The sequence below is a fragment of the Ostrea edulis genome, chromosome 10 (genome assembly GCF_947568905.1).
Source record: "Ostrea edulis chromosome 10, xbOstEdul1.1, whole genome shotgun sequence".
Taxonomy (NCBI): domain Eukaryota; kingdom Metazoa; phylum Mollusca; class Bivalvia; order Ostreida; family Ostreidae; genus Ostrea; species Ostrea edulis.
Window position 1 is genome coordinate 29,683,296 of NC_079173.1, and position 14,281 is coordinate 29,697,576.

Below are 14,281 nucleotides of genomic sequence, written 5' to 3' on the forward strand. Positions count from 1 at the left end.
CACGACACACAATAAAACCTTGCGGAAAAGCATTTAAATTATTTTTAAGACAATTGTATCATACGATTTTTTCCATGGATTAAATTATTAGGACTGGAGTAATAAAGGATGCCCAGTTTTCAGAGTTTTTTGGTCCCAAAATTCAAGGGGTTTCATCTCTATTTCCCCCTGAGCTTCATATATTACATATTTTTTTCCATAGAATATTCGAGAATAATTATGTTTAGATGAATCTTGCGCAATGTATAGACACTGTTATGTTTGATGCCGGAATACCTAGGGCATTATAAGTGGATGTCAAGTATTAATAAATAGTCGGCGTCTAATAACTACGGCGGGCTGTCGGCAAAATATTTTTATAATTTTGTTTTTGTCATCAGATATGGAAATATAGTGGATACCATTAAATTGTTACATCCTGCTATTCTCTGATTGCTCCTTGTCAAGTCCGTATCAAAGTGAACTGTAATCATCGGGTTCGGATCACTATTTACTTGCGGGATCGAGCTTCACTTCACTTCACTTCTAGTTTTAACGTCAAATTCTTGTTTGGCATATTTGGTAAGGTACAGTACATGGGATATTTTGATGAATTAAGTCATTTAGAGAGAAATTACTGCCTATATAACACTTTAAATTTGTTTATGAATTATTGGAAACAGTTTCCTTTGGTAATTCTTTTCATAATTTTAATAATTGTCAATGTAATTCATTATGCACAAATTTTATCAATAATTGAATAAAGTCAATAAAATTCACTCGATGTACCAATTCATGAGAGTTATGCGTTGATAAATAGCTCTTGGCTTGGTCAATCAAGTGAATTCTATTGACATTATTGATAAAATTTTGAACTGTGCATTTCATGTGATACTCGAATCTTTCGGAGGTGTGTACTGTGTATGTAAACAGGAGCCTGTCAGGAGGCATGCACAAGATTTATTTAATATTTCTATCCTACCGTAGAATGTTAGATTTTATAGTTCTATGTAAAAATAGTTTTAAAAAAAAATTGTCAAAATTTGTTGTTATTGTACCACAATATTAGTACCAATATTTAAGAAGATATGATATTCTTCATAAAGTACCTTAGTTAGAATAATCTAACTGTGTCTTGGGACAGGCCCTCACTACAGTTAGAATACGTCCCACTTTAATGGTAGAACATTCTATCTAATAAAACCCCAGTTATACACACTGCGAGTCAAATTGTATATTTACCATTCAATGTTTCAGTTCAGCAGTTGTAATTGTTAGATTTTGCTATCCCATGAACTGCCAAATTCCTGGGCTTTGTTTTATCACGGCAAATATGAATTGATTACGTCAAGACAAACAAAACCGGGTATTTTTTAAATTTTTTTATTTGAAGGTCGAGAAGTATATATGTAGTTCATATCAGAACTTGGCACTTTATCACCATTGAATGGCAACTATAGTTTGTGCCTTAATGTCATCATTGTAAAGTTTCCATTAAGCTCAGAAGAGAGGCTTTATCAGTATAGATGCACCATCAAAAGACATGCCTTCAAATTTAGGCATGCCATTTAATGCTATCAAATTTAGGCATGCCTTTCAATGCCATCAAATTTAGGCATGCCTTTCAATGCCATCTTCTCCATATGAGTGAAATATTCTTGAGCGGGACGTTGAACAATATTCAATCAATCAATGCCATCAAATTTAGGCATGCCTTTCAATGCCATCAAATTTAAACATGCCTTTCAATGCAGCATCAGTCTCTGAACATAGATTGCATACTGCTTTCTTATTTTCCTTTCTATTTCCCCCAGACTCAACTAGTGCTTTTTCTACTTAATATCTTTAATGATGGATTAGTTGAGGTCTGATCCCGATCTTAAAAAATGCTCAGTTTCCAACCCGACTTTATATCATCATAACATGTATATCGTTAGACAGGTGTATATCGTTAAATATTGATTCACCTCCAATTTGTACTATTAACACACTGGATATATTTTATACTTGGAGGGAAAATGTCTCCTGGAATTTCATAGAATAAAAAATAAGGGGGTCCATATAATGACTAGAATTACTGCCATTCACGAAAATTACAAAGAAATGACAGAAAAGTATTACACAGGCCAAAACGACATCAGTATATTGTTTGGTCTTCATACCACAGGCAATTATATCACTTGGGTTCAATTTTACTAAGTACTCTTTAGTAGTAAATTCGAACCCGAGCGATATAATTACCTGTGCTTCTTACAGGTGCATCTATGAAGATTGATTACAATTTGAAGGAATTTTGGTCAGACAACTATCTTGTTCTGATCGTATAAATAACTGAGAGTGATTTTGACTGTCTTGATATTTTTATACAAAAGTTTCTTGATCCATTGTAAAAAGTGATGCATAAGGACGGAACAAATATTTTTTTTATAGTCATAGCACTTTATTGTATAAATCAAGGATATACATGTATATATAAAACCACAGGCAATTGCATCGCTTGGGGTCGAATTTACTATTATATAAAGAGTATAGTAAATTCAACCCCAAGCGATGCAATTGCCTGTGTATAAAACATATGATCTAAATCTATAATGTTTGATGTACCATGTACAGTTGCGAAAAAAAATAAAAAATAATAAAATAAATATAAAAATACATATAAAAACACATTTAATGCAATAAATTTCATCATTTATTAATTATTGGAGAACAGTAAAAGACCCATAGAATGATGTTGACCGCATGTAACATACATATGTTGAAGTGTATCTTAATGCAATATATTATAAAAACGCACATAGATATAACGTTCTTTTCAATATTTTCTACAGGCACTCGACGTTTTAAATATCTATAACAGAAAAATTGTCTTCCTGTAAACATAATATTCACAAGGTATATATTGCCGATAAATGGACTTTATTTCCAGTTCACCATGACGATGCGAGAGGTAAGACCTTGACAGAGTTGCTTCTAAACGGTAGGGGTCTAGTTATCATATTATGTCGAACTTTTCACCGAAATTTTCAAGCGATGTAGCTGGTAAAAAAAGAAACCAAGATGGCGGCGTGATATACCTTGTGAATATTATGTTTACAGGAACTTAGACAATTTTTTTTTATTATAGATATTTAAAACGCCGAGTGCCTGTGATATTTTCATATTGGACAGAAATTGTGCTTGGAATTCGTGGCATGCTGTCATAGTTTTACTGCTGTAGACGCCTCTAATTGGCTCAAGATTTAAAATTTGCTGATTAATTATGGAATTTTATATATTTTTTTTTTGGTGATTTTTAATGATTTTACTGTATATTTGATTTTAAGCTTGTTCTTCATTTTGATGTTACCAGGTGTATCAACATGACCTGAACAGCAAAATATTGTATTAAAGTTCAGAACCAATCACCAATTCATTATATGTCTTGGGAAAGTTTTTGACTTGGACATGCATCAGTGCTGAAGATTGGACACATGGAGACTTGTGGCGATTCTAAAGAAACGAAGATGCTGGGAGACCATTCTTTGGTACAGGGTATGGATACTGCTAGCTCTGTACAGAATGTGAATGCCGGTAACCCCGCACAAAATATGAATGCCACTAGTTCCACTCAGAGGGCCAGTTCTAAGATACAGATGTTAGAAAACAGTGAACACCTAACTGGACCTGAAGCACAGATTGTGGTAGTGTCTTCTGCTGATCATAACTCCTCCTTAGACATTCCCTTCAGTCAACTCAGAACCATGGACGGGCAACAGATTGACTTTAATCAGCTCTCTATAATCAATAGTCAGCCATTACAGTTGAACTCCGTGGTGCAGGGGACTTATGACAGTCTAGGCGAAATTACCATCATGGGAACTTTAATGGCTTCTCAGAATGAAAGTGAGAACCAGCTTAATCTGGTTCAGACAGTCTCCTTGGGTTCGAATGTCTCGGAACCAGAGGGCGAGGATGGCCGGGTTATTAATGCAGAACAGAGCTACACGTTCACCCCAATTCAAAATGTATTCAATGTGATGGGGATCCCGCAGGGAGCGGAGCAGGGAGAAATGTTTCCCACAGATGTGAGTTGTGACCCAAGTTTATCGCCAGAAGCCGTGGCAGCAACAGATGAACACGGAAAAGTGAAGATTGACGAGAAGGACACAACTGCGAATGAAAGCAGAAATGTGATTAGAAATGTGCAGCTTTCCTGGCCCGAGTCATCCAGTACGCGAAGTAGTAATATTCAGCTTGTGATTCCGGAAGAAATAGCTGCATTGGACTCGGAGTTGGAGAGTGAAGATCCACATCATCAGCTGGGCGTGGCGGATAAACTAGACAATCAAAAATATGTAAGCTTGTTGCCTTCAAATATCAAGGGTGTAAAAAAGTATAAAACAACGGCCATTCCTGTGACTGAGGCGGAAGCAAACATGGACATGGATGAGTGGACTGCCGACACTGTGGACAAAGACAAAGGGAGTAAACATCAGGTGTGTTTAGCAGTCTTTCTCACGATACTGCTGGCAATTTCTACAACGATTTATCCTACACACACGCATTTGTAAAGATAAATGAAGAAACCAAAATGGTCACTGAAGTTCACTTTTAAGGTCAAGGTAACTTGGAACATAATGTCTTATATGTGAAAAAAAAAATCCTCATTTCAACAATATTTCAACAGTTATTGATCATTGTGCAAATGGCTTTTGGACAAAGGTCACTCATGGTCATGTTGAAAGGTCAAGGCCATTCAAAACTTAGATTGTGCATGAAAAAGGCATCTTTGAAAGGTCAATGTCACTTAAAACATATGGCTTGTATACACATGATACATGAAAAAATAAACCCCCTCAATTTCAGCAGTTTTTCATTTGCAAGCCAGCAATCATATGTCTGAGCTCTAAATATTTGCTTTACAAGTAGAAACATTTCTTTATCAAGTCATTCATCATATGATTAAGTAGTACGTTGGTTACATGCACTTGAGGAGCATCCATCATTTAACTGATATTCTTGTTATATTGTATTTATATATACAGTTACAGACATACACCATGTAATACTATGTGTAAGTGACAAATACTAAAAATTGCTCCTTGATTTACCATGGCCTTGATATGTAATATCTTTCAAAGACTACATATTATGATAATACATGGTTTACCAGCATCGTCAGTTACCCATGGGTGCTTCAAATCGATTCTCTCCGTCATCATTGAGGGAGCGTGTGTGTGGACTCAAAACCGTGATTGGTGATGATGGGTTTACTAGTTGCTCTATTAATACTTTAACTCTGTGTTGTAGGTCTACTCTATAGTTTTGGATCAGCTTTCCAATCATCAGTCAGCACTGGTAGAAATGATCGAGGTTTGTCAGAATGTCAGTTTGTCTAATTCTGTGCACTTTGAAAAGTTAGCCAAAATTTTGATGGAAAAACTTGAAGGCATGCTAGAATTCTTCCATGTCATCAAACCTTTGGTGGGAAATTGTTTGGGAAGCTTGATGAAGGTCGATAAATCAACTCAAACTGAAGTGGAAGTGGAAAAAACACCAGTGTGCAATTTGAACCAACCTCTGTATTCAAGTGTGTCAGGACGAAAAATACGCCAGACGGAGCGATTTCAGGGATTCCTGGACGTAGAGAATGGGGTCATTTCAGGATCAGAAGAGAAGACTCCCTATTGCAGAAAGAAGAGAAAGGTATTTAATAGTGGACCACTCGTCACTACGGTAACAGATATTAGACTATTATAAGCCACCTGATTGACTGAAGTGAGTCGTACTGTTAATTTCAATGAATAGGTAAATAGGTTAATCAATCCCTAGAATAATTCAGAACTCTTAGTGTAATACATTGGATATGTGTAGCTAGTAAATTTTCTCAAAGATAGCAAGTAAATTCTTAGATCCGCTCAGATAGCAAGTAAATTCTTAGATCCGCTCAGATAGCCAGGAAATTCTTAGATCTGCTCAGATAGCAAGTAAATTTTTAGATCCGCTCAGATAGCCAGGAAATTCTTAGATCCGCTCAGATAGCCAGGAAATTCTTAGATACGCTCAGATAGCAAATAAATTCTTAGATCCGCTCAGATAGCCAGGAAATTCTTAGATAGCAAATAAATTCTACACGGGCAGTAATACTTGATATTGAACCCATAATTTTTAGAAAGTTGTTTGAAGATTTTAAGATATCCTTTACAAATTTAAACAAGTAATGTTGTAATTATGTCTCCCCTTTTTCGGGGGGGGGGGGGGGCATATTGATTTTGTACTTTTTGACCGTTCGTCTCACCATCTGTCACAAAATCTTGTGAACGCTTCTCCTCCTACATGTATATGGCTTGTCAGATATACTTGAAACTTAGTACAATGCTTCATTGCCACATTCATTTAGATATGCATGTTGTCAGGACAGGAGGATCCAATTATTTTCCTAAAAAGTTATAGTGCATCTAAGAGGAGTGGAGGATGTAAAATAGCTTGTGAACACTTCTCCTATATGGCTTGTCGGATAGACTTGAAACTTTGTACAATGCTTGACTACCATTTGTAGACAGGAGGATCCAATTATGTTCTTAAAAGTTATAGTGGATATAGGAGGGGTGGAGGATGTCAAAATAGCTTGTGAACACTTCTCCTATATGGCTTATCTGATAGATTTTAAACTTTGTACAATGCTTCATTGGGAAAGGAGGATCCAAATATTTTCTTTAAAAATTTTTAGGAATTAATTAAAATATAATATATTTTAATATATAAATATTGTGAACTATATATTTAACTATTTTCCTGAAAGTTATAGTGGATCCAAGAGGGGTGGAGGGTGTTAGAATGGCCTGTGAACACTGTTCCCCCTTTACTACATATCCGATAGGCTTGACATTTTGTACAATACTTCAGTACCATTTGCAGATGTGCATATTGTAGGGACAGGAGGATCTACTTGTTATCCTTAAAGTTATAATGGATCTGAGGGGTGGAGGGTGTAAAATAGTTTGTGAACACTTCTCCTATGCGACTTATCGGAGTTCATAATGGCTATATTCCTGCTCATGCTTTCTCCTCCATATCATGCAGTACATTAAGGGGAGGACATTTCATTTGGATCACTTCCAATATGGGGAGCTGGGGAGACATTTGTTTTTCATAAAAAGCAATCTCTAGAACAAGTTTGTATTGTGAAACAATCTTAAAGTTGTATGGGTTATCTTGTTTTTAAACATGAACCATTGTGACTTTTCAGGTGACCAGTTTTGGAGAGAGCGTTGAGGTACCCCCCAACACTGTCAATACTCCAAGTGAGCCCTCACCATCAATAGGCAGGGAGGTGCAGGTATTCAGTTCTGTCCTTTTGCTGACTGGGGGAAGACTTGGTTTTCTTACTGGCAAAAGTTTTCTAAAAATTGTTCCATCAATTTCAGGATGGAGAGGAGGACAGTTTAGAATTAATGGCTTCAGAAGAGAAGGAAGGAGATGCGTATCTTGTGAATTGTAAGCCTCCGTCTGGTCTTGATTTGTCCACGGAGTGGGTCAAACAATCATCAGAAACAGGTACAGCATACACGTCAATTTTAACTGATTTTTTTCTCTCTTGTACTGAATGTTTTTAAGAGTGTTGAAACACACTGTAGATTCCTTATTTTACGCGAGTACTTAATATGGTGAATTGACTCGTATGTACATCAAATCGCGTGAACATGAATTCGCGAGTCGGCTGTGAATCAAGAGTTCTTGCATGTATTTCAGCAACAAAAAAATTAAAAGCGAGTAATTTTATTTTGTGAGCGATGCCTCTTGCGAAATGATGTGATGGTGAATTCCTGGCGTATATTTGGGAATCTGCAGTAGTTGTATGTGATGTATGGCTAGTATGATCCTGTATTTCTACACAGTGATCAACAACCAAAACTGAAAATCAAAAATTTCTTTTACAATCAATTTATTTACAGATGAAACTTCAAAGCCTGATGATGGTGCGAGGAAAAAGCGAGTCTTTAAAACCAAAAAGCAGTATGAGGCAGAAGCTCAATTCAAATTTTTCTGTCAAAATTGCTCTTTCAAGTCAAAGCGGGAAAGTCATTTCCGCAAACACTTAGAATTACATGATAAAATTAGTGACATTTTTGTTTGCAAGCTCTGCGGTTTTAAAACAATTCGGCAAAGCACGTTACGGAAACATGAAATCAGTCATAGCGTGAATGTTGTAAAATGTAAACTCTGCTCGTATGTGACGGACTCGGATACACTACTTAGACGACACATGAATTTAAAGCACAATAACAGAAAGAGGCACTACAAACGAGATAAAAACCAGACGTACTCGTACAGATGTGCTCATTGTGGTCAGACTTTGCCCACGCTGTCGAAGTACAGACTCCATTTAAAGATGCATAATTCGGATGCGGACACAGAAGAGTTTGCTTTTCATTGTGATCAATGTGATTACAAAACGAAACGTAAGGAGCACATTAACCGACACCGAATGAACCACACGAATGACCGACCCCATCTCTGTGACACGTGTGGGATGACCTTCAAGAGAAGTGACACACTTAACCAACACAAACAGGTTCATTTGGAAAAAATGCAGCGAAAACTGGACTTTGTCTGTCAGGTCTGCAATAAGGCATTTAGATCTAAGGTAAGAGAGATGCTTCCTGGTAACGGTGTATGGGGATTCTGTAAAGCAGCTATGTCTTGCGGAATCTTACATAGACGTGTTCTGTAAAACATCTATATCTTACGGAATCTTACATAGACGTGTCTGTAAAACATTTTTATCTTACGGAATCTTACATAGACGGGTTCTGTAAAACATCTATATCTTACGGAATCTTACATAGACGGGTTCTGTAGAACATCTATATCTTACGGAATCTTACATAGACGGGTTCTGTAAATCTATATCTTACAGAATCTTACATAGACAGGTTCTGTAAATCTATATCTTACAGAATCTTACATAGACGTGTCTGTAAATCTATATCTTACGGAATCTTACATAGACATGTTCTGTAAATCTACATCTTACGGAATCTTACATAGACGAGTTCTGTAAAACATCTATATCTTACGGAATCTTACATAGACGTGTCTGTAAATCTATATCTTACGGAATCTTACATAGACGGGTTCTTTAAAACATCTTTATCTTACGGAATCTTACATAGATGTGTCTGTAAATCTATATCTTACGGAATCTTACATAGACGTGTCTGTAAATCTATATCTTACGGAATCTTACATACACGGGTTCTGTAAATCTATACAATGTATCTTACGGAATCTTACATAGACGGGTTCTGTAAATCTATATCTTACAGAATCTTACATAGACGGGTTCTGTAAATCTATATCTTTTGGAATCATACATAGACGGGTTCTGTAAATCAATATCTTACAGAATCTTACATAGACGGGTTCTGTAAATCATCTTTATCTTACGGAATCTTACATAGACGGGTTCTGTAAATCTATATCTTACGGAATCTTACATAGACGTGTCTGTAAATCTATATCTTACGGAATCTTACATAGACGGGTTCTGTAAATCATCTTTATCTTACGGAATCTTACATAGACGGGTTCTGTTAATCTATATCTTACGGAACCTTACATAGACGGGTTCTGTAAATCTATATCTTACGGAATCTTACATAGACGTGTCTGTCAATCTATATCTTACGGAATCTTACATAGACGGGTTCTTTAAAACATCTTTATCTTACGGAATCTTACATAGACGGGTTCTTTAAAACATCTTTATCTTACGGAATCTTACATAGATGTGTCTGTAAATCTATATCTTACGGAATCTTACTTAGACGGGTTCTGTAAAAGATCTTTATCTTACGGAATCTTACATAGACGTGTCTGTAAATCTATATCTTACGGAATCTTACATAGACGGGTTCTGTAAAACATCTTTATCTTACGGAATCTTACATAGACGTGTCTGTAAATCTATATCTTACGGAATCTTACTTAGACGGGTTCTGTAAAACATCTTTATCTTATGGAATCTTACATAGACGGGTTCAGTAAAACATCTTTATCTTACGGAATCTTACATAGACGGGTTCTGTAAAACATCTTTTAATTATCAAATATATAGGGAAAAACTTTTAAAAATCTTCTTCTCAAGAACCACTAAGCCAGAAAAGCTGAGATTTACATGAAAGCTTCCTGATATAATGCAGATTCAAGTTTGTTCAAATCATGGGCCCCGGGGGTTGGATGGGGCCACAATAGGGGATCAAAGTTTTACATACAAATATATAGGAAAAATCTTTAAAAATCTTCTTCTCAAGAACCACTGAGCCAGAAAAGCTGATTTTTACATGAAAACTTTTTGACATAGTGCAGATTCAAGTTTGTTCAAATCATGGCCCCCGGGGGGTAGGATGGGGCCACAAGTGGGGGGGGGGGGTCAAAGTTTTACATACAAATGTAGGAAAAAGCTTTAAAAATCTTCTTCTCAAGAACCATTGGGCCAAAGAAGTTGACATTTACATGAAAGCTTTCTGACATAGTGTAGATTCAAGTTTGCAAAGGGTAGTTTGGGCCATAATAGGGACTATTAGGTTTTACATGTAAATATATATGGAAAGTCTTCAGATATGGGCCAAGGTGACTCAGGTGAGCGATGTGGCCCATGGGCCTCTTGTTTATGTGATTCTTGTTTATATTGTAGTGTCATTTAGTGATATTGTTTTTTATGTGATTCTTGTTTATATTGTAGTGTCATTTAGTGATATTGTTTTTTATGTGATTCTTGTTTATATGGTAGTGTCATTTAGTGATATTGTTTTTTTATGTGATTCTTGTTTATATTGTAGTGTCATTTAGTGATATTGTTTTTTATGTGATTCTTGTTTATATTGTAGTGTCATTTAGTGATATTGTTTTTTATGTGATTCTTGTTTATATGGTAGTGTCATTTAGTGATATTGTTTTTTATGTGATTCTTGTTTATATCGTAGTGTCATTTAGTGATATTGTTTTTTATGTGATTCTTGTTTATATCGTAGTGTCATTTAGGGGAACACATGGCCATGCACTCTAACAGTCGACAGTACCTCTGTGATGTTTGTGGAGCTTCATTCAAAACCAAATCATGTCAACTGAAGCATGTGAAGAACATTCACCAAAATCCCAGGTCATTTCCGTGCAGTATGTGTGAAAAGCGTTTCAACACCAACTATGCCTTGAAGAGACACGAGAGAACGCACGAGAATGATTTAAAAATGATGCCAACATCAACAAACGTATTGGTGACCCAGAACTTCTTGACAGACGTTTCAGCACAAGGCATAAATCAGGCAGAACTGGTACAAGCTACAGACATCATCATAACACCGTCTATTGAAGAGACGTATGAGCAGAGTAATGATGTAAAACTTCAACAAGTTCTCGGGGAAAATGCCTCGGCCATTATGTTTCTCTCCAGCTCACTCCCCAATTCATGGAATTAAAATGTTTCTTTTTTTCAAGCTTTTGTAAGACCTACTGAGTTGTTTATACTGTTAAAATGTATCTCTAGATCTTTTTGTATGCAGTAAAACACACTTGTAGCATAGTGTTTGGGATGTAAATGTAATTTGTTGTATCCAGTAAGTTCACAATATTTAAAACTACAGGGAATGAAAATCACTTCACTGTAAGAGTAAATTCATTATAAACATATTCGCTGCAACTTTTTTTTTTTTTACTGTATATTGATGTTTTCAAATTTCAATATTTTCGGCTTGCTGTAGTCTCTAATAGTATGTTTATTTGTTTTAAGAATGTCTTACACTAATTTCTGTGATAGCTTGATTGTTTTAAAACATAATAATTATACATGTATATTCTGACATCATGAAAAGGTATAAAGGAGAACAGATACCTAAAAATAATACTCAACAAATACTGTATAACGAATTATTTTTGCGTATCACAAATTTTGCGAAAATACCCTAAAACACTGTTATTTTTTTATATGCGTAGTTCTTTGTTTGCAATTCTCCAAGTTAAAAATTGACACTTGACAGGTTTCAATTTTGTACAGACCAAACATTAACGTTACGCGTGTTGTCACTCAACAAATTAACAGGTGCGTGTACAGAGTGATAACACCTGACCACCGTTTAAGATAATTCAGTACTACATCCAAGGTGGTGAGTTTCTACTCGCGGAGTTATTATTATCTAGTAAAGTATGGTACACAATCGGTGTAAATTTTATGCGAATTTGATTGTTTGTAATTCAAAAATACTCACAAAGAAAGTGAAAATTGGATTATTGCAGAAAAAACCCCGTTATCCATGTATGGTAGTCTATAGTATAAATGATTTTGACACGCTACATAAGGACCCCTTTGATTCTAGATGGACAGAAACAAAATCAAACCTGTTAAATATTCATATTGTAGAAAATCTTATAAAGGTAAGTTTTAGAGAAATGAATTTTATAGATGAACTTGGAGTTACACCAAGATTTCTAAGAGTGACTTGATAAATTATTTATTTGCCATCATTCCTGGTAACACTCTCTCGATCAGTCAGTGTGATATTGTGAATTGGTATTTTGCATACACATTTAAAGAAAAGACGTGTATCAGAAATTTTGGTTTGATAGGACGTCAAAACTCTTGAAGTATGAGTTAGCCGCAAATGCAATCGGTCAAAAGAATAATGAATTGACCATAAATGCTGTCCTGAAGAGGAATGAAAAAAATTCAATTTTGTTATTCCAAGACAGTGTGTCAATTGGAAAAGTTTGGGGGGGAAAGTGAAAATTATATATACAGTAAAACACGGTTATATTGAACCTCCAGGGCCAGTGAGAAACTTCATTATAACCAAACTTTATTATACAGTAAAACACGGTTATATTGAACCTCCAGGGCCAGTGAGAAACTTCATTATAACCAAACTTTATTATACAGTAAAACATGATTATATTGAACCTCCAGGGCCAGTGAGAAACTTCATTACAACCAAACTTTATTATGCAGTAAAACACGGTTATATTAAACCCCCAGGACCAGTGAGAAAATGTTCATTATAACCAAACCTTGTATCCAATGCAATTTTTGTTATTTCCGTATAAGGGGATTAAATATCACTGATAATCATGAATTCGTTATAATCATGTTTTACTGTAAATGATTTTGCCAATCTAGTATGTACACAATGCAGTGTCTTTAAGTTAATATGAAGCTGATTCATAACTCTACTAATCAACATTTCCCATAAAATGTGATTAAAAATATATGAAAAAAATACTGCCTAATAATTCCGTTTGGATGTTGATGCGGTTTTGAATTTCTCAGTGGAGTACCAAACTCGGACAGACATGGTCCATATTCTCAGAAGTGGTATCATGGTGAAGTGGACAGTACATCTAGGACTGTTGATGTCCAGCCAAGAGGACTAGGAAAAATCCCTTACTTTGAGACCCTCCCACTGACATTTCTATCCCCCTTTAGTCATTCGTGTCTGTATGTGTATTTTGGATCCTGTCATATGTCTTATAGTAATCACTCCATCTGTCCGTCAGCACGTCCTATAACACACAATATCCGTGGGAAGATTTTTACATGTATTTTATTCATGATACTTAGATTAGGTAGAGGAAGACCCCTTTTAATTTTCAAATATGGGACTTGAATATTTTACGATTGATGAGGTTTAGCACTTTCTGTGGTACAAAATTACTTGAGGTTACTTGAGATTTTCATAGAATTCAAAGTTGCTGTTTGGATTTGGCAGAGGAAGAAATCCTTTCGATTTTCAGATATGGGACCTGAATTTTCTAATATTGTCTTTGGTAAGATTTAGCATTTTTATGGCACGCAACAACTCGAGATTTATACTTGAGAAAATTTTATGTAATTCAAAATGGCTCGTGTAAGAAAGGGGAAGAACTCGTTCGATTTTCAAATTTGATCGACTTTGTAACGGAGTTTTGGAACTTTGAATTTTTAAATATTATAGCACTTTATGGAACGAAATAACATGAGAAGATTTTGGTAAATATTGTACACAATACTTCGATTAGACAGTGTTGGCATAATACCGTTATCTGCACCGCGATAAAATGTAAGATTTATTTTTCCTTTAGGAAGAGTTATTTGCTCTTTAATTTTGGTTTATTCCGTTAAATTACTATAGGAATATGCAAATTTTCAAAGATTTACAAAAGATATGCGGTGCAGATAACGGTATTATGCCCTGATTACATCCATATAAAATGTTTACAACTACCTATGGGTCTAATGGGATTGTCGAACAGCAGGGCTACCGCTAGGTAATTCTGTTGTTATAGAGAC

General features: G+C 35.4%; 1 protein-coding gene across 2 annotated transcripts; it reads left to right on the top strand.

Annotated features, from left to right (window-relative positions):
* Positions 1-428: 428 nt before the first annotated feature.
* Positions 429-11,812, top strand: LOC125665727 (GDNF-inducible zinc finger protein 1-like). Of its 2 annotated transcripts, XM_048898525.2 has the most exons (7): positions 429-561; positions 3,332-4,457; positions 5,272-5,667; positions 7,211-7,300; positions 7,389-7,518; positions 7,917-8,608; positions 10,998-11,812. In XM_048898525.2, the coding sequence occupies exons 2-7, from the start codon at positions 3,453-3,455 to the stop codon at positions 11,439-11,441; spliced, it is 2,757 nt and encodes a 918-aa protein (XP_048754482.2). In that variant the 5' UTR covers positions 429-561; positions 3,332-3,452; the 3' UTR covers positions 11,442-11,812. The 2 variants fall into 2 exon arrangements, with proteins under 2 accessions (XP_048754482.2, XP_056008404.1); XM_056152429.1 differs by lacking the exon at positions 429-561 and having other exon boundaries at positions 1,954-4,457.
* The last annotated feature ends 2,469 nt before the right edge of the window (positions 11,813-14,281 follow it).

What these genes read in the sequence shown, in the direction of transcription:
- LOC125665727 (XM_048898525.2), top strand. Translation starts at nt 3,453, where the DNA reads ATGGAGACTTGTGGCGATTCTAAAGAAACGAAGATGCTGGGAGACCAT. An exon ending in ATTGCAGAAAGAAGAGAAAG is followed by an intron (nt 5,668 to 7,210) that starts GTATTTAATAGT and finishes GTGACTTTTCAG; the next exon opens with GTGACCAGTTTTGGAGAGAG. An exon ending in CAAACAATCATCAGAAACAG is followed by an intron (nt 7,519 to 7,916) that starts GTACAGCATACA and finishes ATTTATTTACAG; the next exon opens with ATGAAACTTCAAAGCCTGAT.